At 35.2% G+C, this 18,591-nt stretch overlaps 2 protein-coding genes across 2 annotated transcripts in view; one reads left to right on the top strand and one right to left on the bottom strand.

Moving 5' to 3' along the window:
* The window catches only part of GPC1 (glypican 1), a 181,725-nt gene extending 174,238 nt beyond the window's left edge, over positions 1 to 7,487 (top strand). Inside the window, exons 7-9 of the mRNA XM_026701471.2 lie at positions 924 to 1,057; positions 2,503 to 2,678; positions 4,068 to 7,487. Of these exons, the coding sequence (XP_026557256.1) occupies positions 924 to 1,057; positions 2,503 to 2,678; positions 4,068 to 4,288 (531 nt within the window). The 3' untranslated portion in view covers positions 4,289 to 7,487. The remainder of the gene's footprint in view (positions 1 to 923; positions 1,058 to 2,502; positions 2,679 to 4,067) is intronic.
* Positions 7,488 to 10,993: 3,506 nt separating this feature from the next.
* ANKMY1 (ankyrin repeat and MYND domain containing 1) overlaps positions 10,994 to 18,591 on the bottom strand; it is a 44,131-nt gene continuing 36,533 nt past the window's right edge. Inside the window, exon 17 of the mRNA XM_087933155.1 lies at positions 10,994 to 11,617. Within this exon, the coding sequence (XP_087789281.1) occupies positions 11,415 to 11,617 (203 nt within the window). The 3' untranslated portion in view covers positions 10,994 to 11,414. The remainder of the gene's footprint in view (positions 11,618 to 18,591) is intronic.

Here is an 18,591-nt window from a genome sequence, read left to right as displayed (position 1 = left end):
TTATTTCTTTCTTGTATTTTCATGGCCATTTTATGGCTTTCATTCTGATATCTTCATTTCCTTCATCCTTGCACTTTCTTAGTTTCACAGTTATTATATATAGCTATTATTTTCATTTCATTCGTTAATGTATGCCCTTTACCATGTACTCCTCCTTCATGTCACAATCTATATGTCATTGTTATCATTTGATTGCCCCACAGAGGTAGACCTTTGACACCCATTATGCTTTTGCAAATCAAGGCTTTCACACAACACTTTTTAATAAAATAGATGAGATGTAAACTGGTTTACTAGCCTTTGTGGTTTTAATGCCATATGTAGTATTCCCAGATAATGATAAGAATAATATTGATCATTTGGGACAGTATGAGATAAATATAACCAAAAATTAATTTTATCTCAAGCACAGCCATACCATTTTATGCCAGCTAGCATTTTTAAGCTGGAGATTTCCTTACAAGCCAACTTAACGTATAAAATAATGTATCTTTAATTGTTGTTATATACTAAAACAGTTCAGGGATGGTTACAGAATAGAATAGAATAGAATAGAATAGAATAGAATAGAATAGAATAGAATAGAATAGAATAGAATAGAATAGAATAGAATAGAATAGAATCTGGAATGAATTTTGTTTTTAGATTTCCTTACAAGCCAACTTAACATATAGATTAAAGTATCTTTAATTGTTGTTATATACTAAAACAGTTCAGGGATGGTTACCGTATAGAATATAGAATAAAATAGAAGCTTGAACAAATTTTGTTTTTAGTTTATTTTGCTTTTAGTCACATTACAATTGTTCACTATTTGAATAATCTTAGAATGCATTCTAATATAAATATGTAATGTACATAGAATGTAAAGTTGTTGACATTATACTATTTTCTTCAACCTTAATCACTCTTCCTAATGACAGGTTTCAGATGCCAAAGGGAAGCTGAGGGAAGTAAGAGACTTCTGGGCTCTTCTCCCAACAACACTTTGCAATGAAAAAATATCATCTGGTTCTGTAAATGAGGATAGGTGCTGGAATGGAATGACCAAAGGCAGGTAAGGTTAATCAGCTGTGAAATAATGAGGCCCATTACTATCCCATCTATGCTTCAAAACATTTTGGCTATGCATAGCAAATAAATATTTGAAATTTCCTTTTGTATTGTAGTATTGTGTATGAAATGTATTGATACACAACAATCAAAACTCTTTTTAAAAATTTCATCTTTTTAAAGATAAAAAATACATTAAAACGGTGCATAAATTTCTAAATAGAAACATTTCTTGAAAATCTTTGACAATTTTTGGAAAATTGTTAATGAAAAAAATAAGGTGTGTCACCTTTTCACATAAATTATAGGGTATGATATAGTCACCAGCAAGTATTGACTTTTCTTTAGTTCCAACCAAACAGCCCTTGGGGATTGTTGGGACGTATAAGAGGGGCATCAGAAATGACTTACAAATGCAGGTAAGTTGACACAGAGAAGGAACTCCTCAAATAATCACATCAAAAACTATTCAGTGTTTTACCGATTATCAGACACAATGGTACTAAGCCAAGCCACATCTGGAAACTCAGACTGTCATCTACCATTTTTATGAAGTTTTAGAGCTTGAAAAAGTGAAATGCTTTTACAGAGGTGGATAGGAAAGAAGGCAAATGAGATGAGACAATAATTAATTATCCCATCTTTATTTAGACAAGATCTATGCAAGCAGGTGAAGCTCAAAAGAGAAGGTTGATCTAAAAAGGCTTAGGCAGCTATACACAACATTCACTTATATAATACATCCATTTCCCTAGGTCAGTGGTTCTCAACCTTTTCTTCACCATGGACCATTAGATCATAACATTACTTCATGCCTTTGTGGATATCTGTGATTACATCATGGTCTCCCAGGGGTCCACTAACCACAGGTGGAGAACCAGTGATCTAGGGAGAGTCTTCTAGGAAGGCTGCTATCTTCTGTCTAAACACTGAAATAAATTTGGCATTTATCAGAAGAGGAAACCCAGTTATCAGTTTGTCAGAACAGTGGAGACTTGTAACCTCTCTCAGATTTCATATACCCTGAAAAACTGATTCACTTTCAGAACTCAGACTTACTTTGAGGCCCACTTCCTCCTCCAGGGACAAGATTTCCCTAGGTTCCAATATTTCCACTACATTCCTGGGCTGAAGCCGAAAAAGCATGAAACAGAAGTTCATAATTCATGTCCAAAGAATCATTGACTAGATTCATGAAATACAAAGATGAGATAGTGACTAAAACAATAACTTTTCATTTTCTCCTGTTCTTATTTTTAATTCTATCTCTTTTATTTTAACCACTTTCCCATGGCAACTAGCTAGTAGATAGCAATAAGGAAAAAATGGGAAATCTATTTTAAAAGAGTGAGTTAGGCTCTCACCCACCCAGTGAGTCTGGTTGGATTTCCATGAAGTCCACTTCTCCAGATTTAGCTTTCAGTATGAACATATACATACTCTTTACAGATACCTTCCAGATGTGATGGGAGATGGTCTAGCCAATCAGATCAATAACCCAGAGGTTGAGGTCGACATCACCAAACCGGACATGACTATTCGCCAGCAAATCATGCAGTTGAAGATTATGACAAATCGATTGCGCAATGCATACAATGGAAATGATGTGGATTTCCAGGATACAAGTAGGTACAAGCTGAGAAAGTGGGACTATTCATAACAGTTCATGCTTAGTAAGCAAAAGAGAAGTTCATACACAGTTGCGATACATAGTGTTCAGAACCGTGGAAAGTTATCCCTCTGTTAATTTTTAAGGCTGGATTTTTAATCTGGAAGAAAGCATTGTTCAAGTGTCAAAAGCATTAATGTTTACTGATAATCAAAATGCCTTTCTTCTTGTCAGGTATCCCCCAAAATACATGTATCCACAACTCTCATACACTAATCAGTTAATCGAGGGAGTGAGGGAGTGACAGTTAAGGCATTGTAAAATGGATAATGAAAGTAGAGTGAGTCATCCAGATTAATATGTGAAATAAATTCTTCCCCAAGTGGAGCCCCCATAGCATAAGAATTCTTATAATTTCAACAGAAGAGAATTTAGGTAACTCAGGCTGAACTTGGAATCCTCAATGTTCTCCAAGCTTGTTTGTTTGCTTGCAGATATTTCATTACCCAACTACATAATATCAGTCAGGTTATGAATCATCTGCAAGCAAACAACCAAACTTGGAGACATCAAGGACTCCAAAATTGTGAGGTATGAAAGATCAGGTCCACACATGAAGATTCCATTAAATTGATTTATTGCTGAAGCCTATGCACAGGAATCTTCTGAACTAATGGTCAACATCTGGTTAGAATTAGATAGAGGCCAGCAGCATTCAAGGGGAAGGGGAGTTGGACTTAGTTAGCTTGAGGCTATGTAATGATTCTAGACTGATCTCCCTTTTCATTTCACCCCAGGTTCTGTCATTCTTTCTCCTACATTAATTCTTATAATTAACTTAAGAATATTTCTTAAAATTAATATTCCTATAGCAAGATTAATCTGAAATTTGTCTGAATCTAATTCTTTACCTTAATTCAAGATTCTCAAACACTTTGGTAGATCTGAAGCTTGAAGAATATATCTTAGGCTATGTTTCAAAATTGCTATATTGCAGGGTGGTTAACAAGAAGTTGTCATAATAGGCATAGTCACTCATGAAATACTCATTTCCCAGGCAAAATAATTAGATTCCTCCCCACCCTTTACTGTGTTTTCCATCATGTTCTCTGCCATTCAGTTCTCCATTTGGTTCTTGAGGAGATTAACATACTTCCAAGGATATGTACTGAGATGCAGTTTTTACCATTATAGCCACCCACTATTGTTAAAATTCTATGACTAGCCAAGGAATCAATCTAGGACCCACTAACATTTTGAAAAAGGAAGATTATCCTGGAGGTGAATCTAATTCTGCCTTCCTCCATTCTGCATGACAGACAGATTAACTTCTACAAAAAAGATATTGGCTACAATTCAGTCTTTTGAAGAAGTATCATACTAATTTGAATTTTGTCTTGGCCAGGTGATGACAACAGTGGTTCTGGAAGTGGTGATACCTGCCTGGATGAAGTCTGTGGCAAAAGACTGTCCAAAAATTCTAGCACCCGGCCACCAGAAATACATCCCATGCCTAAACAGTCAGGACAAGGCATTGGTGGAAATAACAGCAATGTACTTTTGCCATCATACTACCTTTTATTACTTTCTTGCGCTGCTATAGCAGCCCAGTATCTGTGGCGGTAACTTGTTTGAGCAACTGCAAAAGAAACTGTAGTGGCTAAGTCTTAACTTTGCCAAAATGGTGGACATATTTAATTCAGCTTGATTCAACTTGGCAAAAATGAGAGAGACAAAAGTTCTTGATGGTTTGTGATAATCTGGCAGTGCTACAGTTGGTTATTTTTCCTTTTCTTCCTTCCTTCCTTCCTTTCTTTCAAATATTGGGCCTTTCCTTCTGTCCTTCATTTTAAAAAGCCTTTAATTTGCCAAAAAAGAGATACCTAGGGTCTATGACAGATCTGACAGGTAGGTTTAATGACCAGAAGAAATAACCCCAACCCCCAAGGCAACACCATTTGCATTGACTGGAATAAAAGATATGCAGTATCTCATATTTTTATTTAACTGTGGCATCATATTTGGTTCAGAACAATGTATCTTTTTAATTTATACATTTTCAGACTGCTCTAAAAAAGTTTCAGCTCATAATTTTCCATTCACCAAAGGGAAAAGAGTCTTTCCTTTGCAGAGATGTAATAGTATTATTTTGTACGATCACAATTAACATCTCAATTAACAAATGAATTCTTTATCCCAGAGTTTGGAATGAAGGTCCTTAATTTTTTTTAAATTCTGCTAAAAGTAATCATTGCTACCAGCTAATATTATTCCCACATCCATGGGAATAGCAGTAAAAGATGTGTGTATTGCAGGATCCTTTGGAAATAGCTTTCAAATAAAAATAATAATAATAATACGGAACAGTATACACAACACTGTGGTAAAGAAAGACATGAGAGGATGTCATTCCCAAAAGCCTACTTTGAGTTACAGGAAGAAAAACTTCCTATTTAATATGATGACAAGCATCAATATTTACCAAGGGAATAATGCAAAAAAAAAGTGATTTTCATGTGTGTGTATCATTACTTATCCTGTAAAACTAGAATTTGCATGAATTGGTGAACTTAGGGCCAAGTTAGATACTGTCTAAATATATATCTAGAAATTTGTTTATCAAAATCTCTACTATCTGAAATTTTCTTGGAAACCTGCTCAGAATTATGTTGGTGGAAAGAGTAAGCAGACCAAAACTATCCATATTTTGGCTTAATTAATTTGGTGCCTATCAGAGAGAAGTCCAATCACAGATTTACGTGTGTGTGTGTGTATGTGTGTGTGTGTACAATTCTCTGCCTTGGGTCCTGAGATTTACTTCTAAGCATTTTTTTTCTGTTTTCCAAATTCTATCTAACCAACCTTACCATTTTGACTGAATACTAGGAAGACCTTGAAATGAATTAACTTTGTTAATTCACTTTAATTCATTTCATAAATTCTCTTTGAGAATCAAGTGATGTGAAAACATAACTTTTATTCAAAATATATAGGCTTCTCATAAATGCTGAAATATTTCTGTCTTAAAGCAAAAAACAACAACCTGAAAGTTGTGTTTCTTATGACAGCAGTCAGAGATAGAAACTATTATCAATTCTGAAACTTTCCTAGTTACAAATAAGGAAACCATTTCTAGCATCTTAGCTAAATTCAATGGGATGAGACAGAGGGTAGAGACAAATACATTCAGTTGAAGGATTCTGGTTCTGCTTTGTTAATTATTGGGAAAAATTAGTTCCCTAATCATCCCATTCAGTACTGGAGGCTCACTGAGAATTGAAAACTTGATTAACAAACAGCAATGCCAGAAGGAATTCTTTGTAACAAAATACATCTAGTTTTGTACACATTGTTTAAATCCCTGTGAGTAAAACAGTACTCCCTTCCACTTTCATTACTGATTTAGTCTATTTAAAACGTTTTTTATTTTCCGTTACATTATTCTTTAACTGAATGTGTTCGTAAAGAGAATACATATGAGGCATGGAAATCAAATATCCTGCCTTCTTTGAACATGCTTGAATGCAAGAGAAAGTGGAAAGTGCCACATTGAATTAGTGTTGTAAATGTATGTCTGTAAATACACAAAGAAATAAACTGCTATACATCATGCAGGGGAAAAAATATTTGCCATTTCCTTCTCTGAATGAAAATCTGCCAACTTGCTGGAGAGCTGTAAACTCAAAACAGTTTGGAGCCTTTTCTAAGACTCAAACTACATGTGATGTTAACAGTGTATTGTTTTTTAGAAACCTGAAACCTCCCTGAATCATTTCTTTAAAAAAAAAGGAATATTTAAAAAAAGAGGTGGAAAGTTGAAGGATTATTCATGCTTTAAAAATGATTTAGAAGTCTTTGTGATATGTGGGAATATGAACACAGCACTTCTTTAAAGTAGCTGCATCATTTTGGGGGGCTTTCCTATTAACTTGATAAAGCACAACTGTTTTAATTAGAGATACACATCAGCATTGCTTTAACAGAATAATTCATTAAAACAGCAAAAAGCATGAAAAAAAGACACTGCCACTTTGAAGAAGTGGTGCACATATTCCCGCACATTCTGAAGCATCTCTTTAAAATCATTGCTGAAGCATAATGAGTCCTAGAAAAGAGCGAAGTGAGGTACATCCTTCTTCACTAGCTGAAAGACCAAATGAAATGAAATTATGGCCAGCAACAAAAAGGAGTATCCTGCCTTGCATATACTTTATGCTCTTCAATCTAGCATCAATTCTCTGCTTGATATAAAATTGGACAGCCTGATTTAAATGAGTCTTCCACCATTGCCCATCATTTGAGCCCCAGTCTTCTGTCATAGAATAACAATTTTTTAAGGTTTATTTTGTTATGGCAGTACTACATTTTGGTATTAAATGCATTTACACCACAAGGTGTAATCTGTTTCAAGTCCCTTGAAACAGAAATGAGTCATGGATGTATAACATATTTTTCATGTGCCATAATGTCTGTTTCAGAAAGAGAAAGGGGTCAACATAAGGTTTAAGATCATTGCTATTTATCCTTTCAATGACAAAAACCTGTTGTTTCTGGTGGGCTTCTTAAGGAGTTAAGATACACATATATCCAGACTACATCTTGGCTTTAAAAAAAAAAAAGCAAAACAAGTGCAGTTCTGTCTGCAAAACGTAAGATTTATTTCACATTATTGACAAACTTGATCATTTATATATATATATTTCTTTTGGTTACCAAGTTACTTGTAACTATCTTGCACTGTTGAATTATGTTCTTTGAATCCTTGTATAAATAAATAAAAAAAGGCTGGAGACTTAAATAAGTATGAATACCATTTGGAACAGAATGATGTATTCTTTTGTTTTATATTTCAACAGTAATACTGCAGGTCGCCAACTGGCTTCATGAAAATCAGAGTGGGCATTGTTGTTCTTAGATGCAAAGTCTTGTCCAAACCATTGTGACCCCATGGACGTTCCAGGCCTTCTTGTCCTCTACCATCTTCTGGAGTCCATTTAAGCTCATGCCTACTGCTTCAGTGATTCCATCCAGCCACCTTATTCTCTGTTGTCCCCTTCTTCTATCGCTTTTCATCTTTCCCAGCATTAGGCTCTTCTCCAGTGAGTCCTTCCTTCTCATTAGGTGGCCAAAGTATTTGAGTTTCATCTTCAGGATCTAGCCTTCTAAAGAACAGTTGGGCATTAGATCACTCATAATAGCAGCATTGAAAAGTGTTTTGCCAGTGTGGTGAAATTTGAAAATAATCCCCAGCCAATCAACAGAACTATTCCATAGATGTCTATCATGTCGCAGAGAAATGGCATGAAGTTTATTGAGAAATAAGGCCAAGTAAAATTAAGAATTTAATACTGTATACTGTTTTGGAATTGTAATGGAGAACTGGAGGGACAATGAAAATATTTAGAGGCAAGAATGGATCATTTGTTCTATGGATCTATTATACGTGATGCTCCTAGTTTCTGCAAATGATATCGCTTGCTCTATGGAAAACAAACTTTTCTTGCAATGAATCACATACTTTGCCAGTTACCTGTGATTGAACTGTGGTTTTACCTTGAACAGATATCAAGCATTACTGAATAATGCACCTGCTGGAACAGATAGAACACTCATTATGAGCATATGGAACATATGGAACACTCATTATGTATCAATAACTGAAAAGTAGCCATTGTTGAACCAATCTGTGGAAAAGAAAATCACCATTCTTTGGGAGGAAGGGACTGTTTGCCTGGGAATTCAGCCTGAATAGGCTTTCTTATCTCTTCAGTGACCTCTTTTCCTTCTCATCTCTATCCAATTTTGTTCTCCCTATTTATATTTCTCTACCCAATTACCACCTTTTTATTTCCTCCATCTCCATCCAGTTTTCTTTTACCTTTTTACTGGTATGTAGTCAATATGTGCATAGTAGCCTGTTGAGGGTGTGAATGTTGTTATGCAGTTCTTTACCCATTAGATATTGCACATTCCTAAGACAATGCATAACTAAAAATTCTGTGTTACTCTCCATCAATCAGAGCTCTATGACTGACAGCCATTGTTATTACATCCATCTGTCATATTTCAGACAGTTCTCCATTATAATTCCAAAACTATATAGTATTAAATTAGCCAAAGAAGAGGAGTGGATAGATTAATGGGTGCCAATTTTAACTTCACAATTGGAACAGTGTGGCTTGAGTTGAATTATCCAAGCTATAATGGTAGAAATTTAGATAAAAAGGGGGAGTGGGCCTTACATAAAGATGGAATGTCTTAGCTGGGGCCAGAAAATATTTTCTTGGGAGAAAAGAATTTATATCCAGCCACTTCCTTGTGTCCCCATCACAGCTATGAGGGATATAATGACAGCATATATTTTTCCAGTAGGGTAAGTTCTGCTAATATGATTAACTCTGAAACAAAAAAACTGTTTCTACAACAAGTTTCCTGATGTGTCAAGAAAAGAAAATATTTTACTGCACTTGTAATTCCAAGAGCTTTATATCTAAACTGTCAGATTGTTAGATATGAAGTTTCTATGTACAGCCTCATCTCAAGAATGCTGAATTGTACTACATATTTTTGAATGTTGGCTTCAGTACCCAAGGAGCTCATGGGTGGTATTATCATCAAAGATAATTTGTTTACATATTCAATAGCAATCTATGCCAACTATAGAATAAGTAACTCAAGCTGTAAGTTCATTGATTGCATTTAAATGCTGTTGATGTAAAGCTGACCAAATCAGAATTGACTGGGATAAAATTGATTGATTTCACATAATTATATGAACCTTTACCATATATATATATATTAATTGAACTGGGGCAGGTAGCTCTAGACTAGAGGTAATAGATGTAATAGATCAAGCAGGTTGGTTTCTGTAGAGCCTGGTACTCTGTCCAAGCTCACCCAAATATCAATACAAATACAAACAGCAATAATAATGAGACAGTTATTTAGGGAGCATGTAAGCATAGAATATGTTTGAAAACACCTACAATTCTCTAAGTTATGACAAATCCCAGAACAGAGTAAAAACTATCAAAGCACTGTTAAACATCCAAAGTATTTATTTAGGTAGGTAATCATATGCTTATGTATACAGATATGTATACACAACTTAAAACCAGTCGCCATTCAAAGTTACAATGGACCTCTCGGGGACCTTACAACCTGGATTCAAAGTTCTGATGATTCCCCCCAGTAACTGACATGACCACACTTCAGGCACTCAGCAAGACAGTTGCATTCACTACCACTTGCAGTGTCCCATAATGACGTGACTGCATTTTATGACATTTTTGCAAAAAAAAAAAAAAACCATTTACTTGCAACTTTTAGCAAACCGTGGATTTGCGTAACGATCGCAGTGTACACTTAATGACAGTTGCAAAAAAGGTCATAACATTGGATTGGTAGTGGGTGACCTAATGTATGATAATCACGAATTAGGACTGTGATGTGCAAGCTTCATCACAGGTAATTCAAGGACTACCTGCATATATTGGGGGATAACTGATAGATAAGAAAGACAGGGAGGAAGAAATGCCTGAAAGGGTTTTGACTTATTAAGTTCCAGGTTTACAGACATTTGACTGCTCTTCCTGGATACATTTCTAGCCCACCCACCACCTACTTTATTAAAGGAATAAATATCATTAATTTAAAGAAACTCACTTCTAAGTAATTATACACATAAGTGCCTTGTTATATAAACATAAAATATTTTATTTATATTCACAGCTAAAATAAGGAAACATGTTTTAGAAATAATTCAATTGTGTAATATCTGAAATATATTACAGCAGAGGCATAACAATAGGATACTTCAATATTGTTAACACCATCAGTAGCCTTACGCAAGACAACTGCTAGCATTTTTTCACCCTCAATTACAAGTACAAACACTGCTAAATTCTACTCCAATAGGATCTGTAATTGAAAAGATCACTAGTAATGCGATGTTTCAGTACTAAGCCTACAGGGGATCACCTACAACAACAATCGCCTCATTCAATAATTTAAGTTTTCAAATTAAGCTTCAACTAAAATAAGATCTGTGCTGTTTTATTACTCGGAACAGAAACTTTTAATCATGAATTCCACCAGTTAAATGCTGCGAATTTCAGATTTCAAGGATGCAATTTTAAAAGTCACCACTCAGACTGAGAACTGGGTGCATTTAAGAGCTTGTGGAACAGCTTTCTTTGTTTCTGTCAACTGAACAGATAAAACAATTGCTTCAGTTCTCTAACTCATACGCATTTAAAATCAATAAAAACTGATTCTCCCTTGTTTCTGTATTTCCTGGAAGCACAATAACAAAAAGATTCTTACATTTATGCTTATACTAGAACCATCAACTACTTGGCCAAAATCTTTATTGTGGAAACTAAGCAGCACATTGAGTTAAAACTATTATGAGGGTTAATGTTATCCATCAGCTGAGGAATTTAAAAGACCAGATGATGACAGAAATGTCTATATCATCAGAAGAGTCATTCTCTCTTTCCAAGATAACATGTGGTAAACCAGATTCTTTAAAAAAAAATCATTTATTGAAAAGAACAGACTTTGGAAAAGTATGGGCATTTTACCACATCCGTAAATGAATACCAGGCATTTGTTTAAACTGGTTCCCCAAAATAACACAAAAATACACAATTTCTTAATTTGTGTCTTAAAAACAAGTGTCTTTTCTTTTCATCCTTATGCTGCATTTTGAACATCAAATTGGCCAGTCCTGCATTATTAAAAGTAACATCTAAATGAAACTATAGTTTCCAGTATAAGGGAGATCTGCTTGACTGCTAGCCTGCACAGGAGTTCGTCGTCTTCTATCGTGTTTCCACTTTTCTATTTCTTCTTTTTTATGTCTGGCTACTGCCTGTTTCTTTGCTTTCGTGTCCTTTGATTTTATGTATTGAACAGTCACTTTTGTTTTAATGCTGGCTTTACGTTGTCTCACTGCCAGAAAGAACAGATAGACAATTAGCATTTTTCAAAGCAAATTATAATAGTTATTTAATTATATTTCTATGGACATATGCACCAAATTAGAAAAACTTACTCAGTGCACAATTAAGAAAAAATAAATCCTGCCTTCCTCTCATCCCACTGAAGATTATACAGCTGAGTTTCAATAATCTCAATTTATGATAAGCAATCAAAGCGCCTCCTGGTGGTCACTATAACAGATACAGACTATCATTTTATTATGAAATGATTTGATCTCACAACCGTGGAAGACAAGTTGATATAATGGTGAGTTAATCTTCAGCTGTCTTTTACCTGGCCCATCTGTCTTCAAAAGCATTTCTTTCCATTTCTGGCCCATCTGTCTTCAACAGCATTTCTCACCCCCTCCGCCACTTTCAACCTTCTCTTACCCAAGCATACATATGTATATGTACATTGCATTTATACACCATATAGTCCTAATTGTCTCCTGGAAATTTCAGATCACCCCTTATTCAAAACCACTCCTCTCTTAGAAGTCCATGGGGGAAAAAATGGAAAACAAAAAGTTATCGAACATATTTCAAAATTTGGTCCAGTAGGAGAGCCCTCAATATAAAAAAAGCCTTTTCATAGTTGCTGTTTTATTGGAGAACAATAAGGCTAGGGAAGAAAAGGTAGGAAAGAAACACAATGCCAAAAAAAAAAGCCACAATGCAGATAATATGTGCAAACAGAGCAGACAGTATGACACATTGACAAGAGTTAACTTCTTTCATGATGTAACGGGCAGGCTGATGAATCTGAACAGCTGGCTAGTTTTGAAAAATACAGGCTAAATCTTCACCATCCCTTTGATAGTTTACTACTTAGAAGCTATAAATATGTCCTACTTATGTTCATAATTTTCATGTCAGCTTACAATATACACTGAAGCATTTGTAAACATTTCATTTATTTGGAATATGGGGTATCAAAATCTAATATAGCTTTGAAAGCAAAAGTAATAATAAGCAGTACTAGAGTATTAGCCGAAACATCCTATGTATTCACAGTTTAAATGCAAAGTTTATAAAGGGATCAAAGAAGGGATGGGATCTTTCCAGAAATAATATACTGGGATTTCATACCATTCCAATCAGAGAGAAAAAATGAAGGGGTAGCCTATGTAACAGTTGTAGATAAATACAGGGAGCTTTTGAATTAAAAACACCAGTACATACATAGGCGAAGATGGGTATAATCACTATGGAGGAAATAGAAAATATCTGTAAAAATAAAAGCTACATCTGAGTTTCAAAGGAGCTAACAGATGTCATCTCTGATCTTTGAGAAACCATGGACATAACACAGGACCAGAAAAGGACAAATGCTCTTATTTTCAAAAAGAGAGGGATAATTACTGATCGGTCAGCAAAATGATTAAGCACTCAGTTGGTGAGCATTTAAAAGCAATACATTGACTAGCAAAAGGTATCACAGGTTTATTAAAAATAAATCACCACAAACCTACCTGATATTTACTTTTCTAATAAAGGGAACAGTTTGATTGAGCACAGACTAGTGGTCAGTTAAATTACAGAAATAGTGAACATTGACTTCAAATGTTTGATGAAGCCTCTAATAAAGACCATGGCAGTATGGAGATGCTTGAACAACTATACCCCCCAAGTATGCATGACTGTGTGTCAGGACTAGAAGCTTGGGTGCAACACCACTAGACTTTGCTCTAGGTCTTTTCCTGGTCAACATGTAGTACAATAATTTTAGCTGATTTGGATGAATAATCATGTTGAATGATTATCAAATTTGCAGATGACACAGGTGGAGGAGGAGAAGCTTCTTAAAAAACAGCATCAAGTTCAAGATTCAGGAAGTTCTTGACAAATTGAACCTATACTCCTGAGCAGCCATACATGCAAAAATTAGTGTGTCTTGGTGGGTCATATGGCAAACATGAACTAAAATGGTCATGCAGCTACAAAAAAACAAACGCAATCCTAGACCTCATTAACAGAAATATGACAAAATCCTTGTTCCTGTCTATTCAGAATTTATCATATTATAGCTATAAACTGTATCCTGCGAAGTATTTTAGGAAGAACAATACTAAACTGGACATTGTCCAGAAAAATCACATGGCTGATATATCATATTCTGGAAGAAAAAGTGTATGAAGCACTGGGAAAAGATAGAGAAAAGATAAATGCAGGAAGATATTATAGCTATCTTTAGTTTATCTAAATGTCTCTGAAAACCTGGCATTTTCCTTAGGCCTTGATTTGCGCTGGATGGCAAGTCTCTTATAGGATTCTATATAATAATCTGAATAATTTTTTTAGGGATGTACATCCTTTCCTTTATTATCACTCTTATTATTGTTTTTGTGCTGTACAGTGGCCAGAGTTTTTATGGGTGGGTAGGTGGGTAAATAAATGAATGAATGAATATTTCTGAGTTTTTCCAGAAGACAGGCCAAGAACCAATGTGTTTAAATTGCTACAAATAGATTTTAGTAGACTACTTTGCAAGATGGGGAACTACTTCACTGGAAATATCTAAACAATGGATGTATGGCCATCTTTTGAATATGCTGCAGCAATGGCTTCTGAGCACGAAACTGGATGATTACCAAGATCTCTTTCAACCCTATATTCTAAGAATCTGCATGAACCAACATTACTATGTAAAACAAAACAAAACCAAATGAGATTAATGAAAGAGGCTAGTAATAGGAATTTACTTACCTTCCCAAACAGGTGGGGCTTCTTCAGACGAAGATGTACTCTCTTTTGCAGCAATAAAATAAATTGGAAAGACATTTCAGAATGCTCAATAGTATGAAATAAGGTTATGTATGCCTCAAAGAACCTGTATTTCTGTGTATGTCAAAATCCAATAATGTGATTTGTTTTTTATTAAATTAAAAGATACAAAAATTCTGATTCTCTTAAATACATTCCTAAAGTACAGAGCAATATTTTCAACATACATAACACAGTAATCTTAGACATTAGATTTTTATACATTAAAATATTTTCTGCAGTTACCTTGATCCATGGGCACATGAACAATTTAATGTCTTAAAACCCCTTAATTCCAATTGTATTCTTCAAAAGGAAAAGTTAAAATAAAATAGTCTTAAAAGAGATACACACCATTCCTTAGAAGTAAATATTTATATGAACCAGTAGCTGACTCCTCCAGCAGCATCCTCAGGTGAGTGTTAAAAAAACAAAAGAAACAAGTACAACTTTTGCAGCATAGTAGAGCTTTATTCACGCTGCTACAACTGCCATCTCGGTTTTTTCAATGCTCTCTAGGATGTTTCCTCATGTTTTTTTAAAATATTGTCCTCATGTGGGAAATCTATTTTTGTACATAAACATGAAGACAATATAGATATGATATACTGCTAACAGCGTTCATGTGTCCATGTTCTCAGGTTACCACATCACAGATTGCTGAAAATTCTATACTTTAACATCAACAGACTTTAAAAATACATTTAATAGTAATTTAAATCATTTTGATCATGTTCCACTAATATCGTTCAGGCATTCATATGATGAGATTTATGTCCTTATCGCCATTCTGAAGAAGCACCAGATAATACAGCTTCCAAGGTTTAGCTGATCTGAACTATGGAGCTCTCACTATACCAAACATGGTGAAAAAGATGAACCTCTATTAAAAAAAAAACTAAGTTCAATTACATGCCTCAGCATGACAATATTGACTGATCAGAGTCTTAGTTCCACAATTCTGTAAAGTGACATTATCAGTACCGAAGGAGGTATAATACTGAAAGACATATTTAATTGTAGTAAATGCTTCTGAGGAACGAACTGCATAATCTCAATCTTCTCAATTTTTTGCTTTGTATTAACTGCTTTCACTTTACTTTCTTCTGATAAGAATGAGGTTGATGTTTGACTTTCAGACTGTTTTGATGCAAGCTTGATTCAATATCTTTGTGAGCAAATAGATTTGATCACAATCTGGAAAATTTAACATTAACTTCAGTATTAAACAACTTTCTTCCATAAATGTGAAAACTTCAATAATATTGCAAATAGCACACTTTTATGTTTATCAGCCACTTCTTAGCAACTGGGGTGGGGGAAATTGGGGAACAAAGATCTAGTAGAAAAAACCCTAATACAGAGGGATGTTCCAAACTCCCTTTTAGGGGACATATCAGTTTCCCACATTGTGGGTGATACAAAATTTAGGCTTGATGTGACAAAATTGCAGAAAACAAGTACAAAACTGATAGAAATATGAGTGTATACTACATGTTTTTTACATTTACTCAGTTTGAATCTATTTAACACAAGCTTGGTTTGGTAGAACAAAATGATTTAAAACTGATATAAAACGTTGACCATAGTTGTGGTCAATTACATCACATTACTAATAGGTTGCTCTATAGCAGGGATGTCAAACTCGATTTCATTGAGGGCTGCATCAAGGTTGTGTTTGACCTTGGGGTGGCAGGGGGAGCAGATGGTATGGCCATCTCAACATCACTCAAGACTCTATTTTTGGCCACAACAGCCAAAAATGGAGCATGGGCGAGCCTCATGCGGCCTCCCCAACCTTCATTTTTGCTGACATCATGGGGTGATCCTTTGCTGTTTCCAAGGTAGGCCCATGGGCCAAATCTAAGCACTGCACAGGCCGGATCCAACCCACACACCTTGAGTTTGACACCTCTGCCCTATAGCTTGAAGAGAAGTCAGTGAGCCACATTGTGTAGTAATGGGCAAACTACATTTCAGAGGGAAAATAGTACAATAGTGGTACAAACTTTAACATAGATTTTACATAAATGAAGCAATACTGCTTTGGTAAAGGTTTCTTCTAAACTCTGATCTAAAATGTTGGTATTTTCTGGTCATGAGGGACAGATACAGATACAGATAATCAGAGTTGGAAGGAACCTTGTAGGTCATCTAGTCCAACCCCCTGCCCAAGTGGTAGACCCTATGCCATTTCTGACAAATGGCAGTCCAATCTCTTCTTGAAAGTCTCAACTGATGGCGCTCCCACAACTTCCGAGGGCAAGCTGTTCCATTGGTTGATTGTTCTCACTATCAGAAAGTTTCTCCTTGTTTCCAGATTAAATCTCTCCTTGTTCAGTTTCCATTATTCCTTGTCTAGCCTACAGAAGCTTTAAAAAATAGTTTGACCCCTTCCTCCCTGTGGCAGCCCCTCAAATATTGGAAGACCGCTATCATGTCTCCCCTGGTCCTTCTCTTTACTAGACTAGCCAAGCCCAGTTCCTGCAACCGTTCGTTGTATGTTTTAGCCTCCAGTCCCCTAATCACCCTGATTGCTCTTCTCTGTACTTTTTCTAGAGTCTCAACTTTTTTATAATGTGGTGACCAATACTGGATGCAGTACTCTAGGTGTGGTCTTACTAAGGCTTTATAGAGTGGTATTAGTACTTCCCTTGATCTTGACTGTATCCCTCTGTTAATACAATTTAGGATTGCATTAGCTTTTTTGTCAGCGGCTGCACACTGCTGGCTCATATTCAGCTGGTTGTCCACTAAGACTCCAAGATCCCACTCACAGTTACTGCTATTGAGCCTGGTTTCACCCAGTCTATATGTATACTTTTGGTTTTTCTTGCCTAAGTGTAGGACTTTATTTTTCTCTATATTGAATTTCATTTTATTAGATATGGCCCAGTGTTCTAGTCTAGCCTATCTTCTTGGGTGTTAGCTATTCCTGCCAGCTTAGTATCATCTGCAAATTTGGTAAGTTCTCCTTCTATTCCCTCATCTAAGTCATTAATGAAGATATTGAAAAGTACTGGGCCTAAGACGGAACCTTGTGGCACATAAAACATGGGCTTGGTAGAACAAAGCAGAACAAAACAGGTGCAAAGTTTTGGAACAGGCTGTGTACTGAAACCAAATTTGGAGTTTAGAGTTATCTGCTGCTTTTTTATTAATACTAAAACATGGAACAATCAATGAAGCTTGAAGCTGAATTTTGTTGATTTGAAGAAGTAAAAAGGAAAGTCCTCCCATAGCACAATTCATTACAAGATGTTGTGAAAGCTAGTCATTTAGTTGGCTCCACAAAGGGACTATACATTTTTTGCTGGCTTTATGCCTCTTTCAGAGTATGAAGAACATGAAATCCAGAGGATAAAACACTTGGAGGAAGACAACAGTATTATATTCATGTCCTGCTCATGTGCTTCCCTGTAATACCTGATTGATGGCTGTGGAACTAATTCTTTGCTTTATCCAATATCCATTTTATATGCAGACATGAAATTTCCTTATTTCAGTTTCTGGAAGCTTGGAAAATGCTTTGCTTTCATTTATCCATCCAAATGAGATTTTGATACCATATTCTACATGGAATCTTTTTTTAAAATCTTCCTTGAAAAATACATAATGTGCTGTAGGTTTCTAGATCAAATTCTAAATTTTAATGTAAAAACCCCTTCTGGAAAACACACGATTGTCAAAATAAAATTTTAAAAAATCATGTACAGACTTGGCAAACTTCGCTCCTTGGCACCTACCTTATACAGAGCCCATATATTAATAAAATTCTTCTTACATGGCTCTCACCTTGCTTCTTTGTTTGAATGAAGACTTCTCTTGCCTTTTAAAATCATTCTCCTAACAATCTTTTCCCATCTTTCCAATCCAGGTTTTCAATAAATCCTGATTTATATTTCAAATATTCAGTTTTTCCTGCAACTTTAATCTTATATGTTTGTACATTAAAGTGGTCAGGAAAGTAGCAATTTGTATATTATTTTTCTTGTTCACTCTAATTTGTTCTAAAGATGAGAGAAAGCATATTCAGCCCAATTAATGTAACCACATCAAATATTTTTCAAATAATTTGCTTCACATTATAAGCAGCAGTGTCCTTGTGTTCCAATATAGGGGTTTTTTTTGACACTACAAAAATTAGCTGATTGCCAAGAACTGAAACAGATTTTAAAC

This window comes from Pseudonaja textilis, chromosome 4 (assembly GCF_049901715.1).
Source record: "Pseudonaja textilis isolate UNSWEBS1 chromosome 4, rPseTex1.2, whole genome shotgun sequence".
In the NCBI taxonomy this organism is placed as follows: domain Eukaryota; kingdom Metazoa; phylum Chordata; class Lepidosauria; order Squamata; family Elapidae; genus Pseudonaja; species Pseudonaja textilis.
This window is presented reverse-complemented; position numbering and strand designations above follow the sequence as displayed.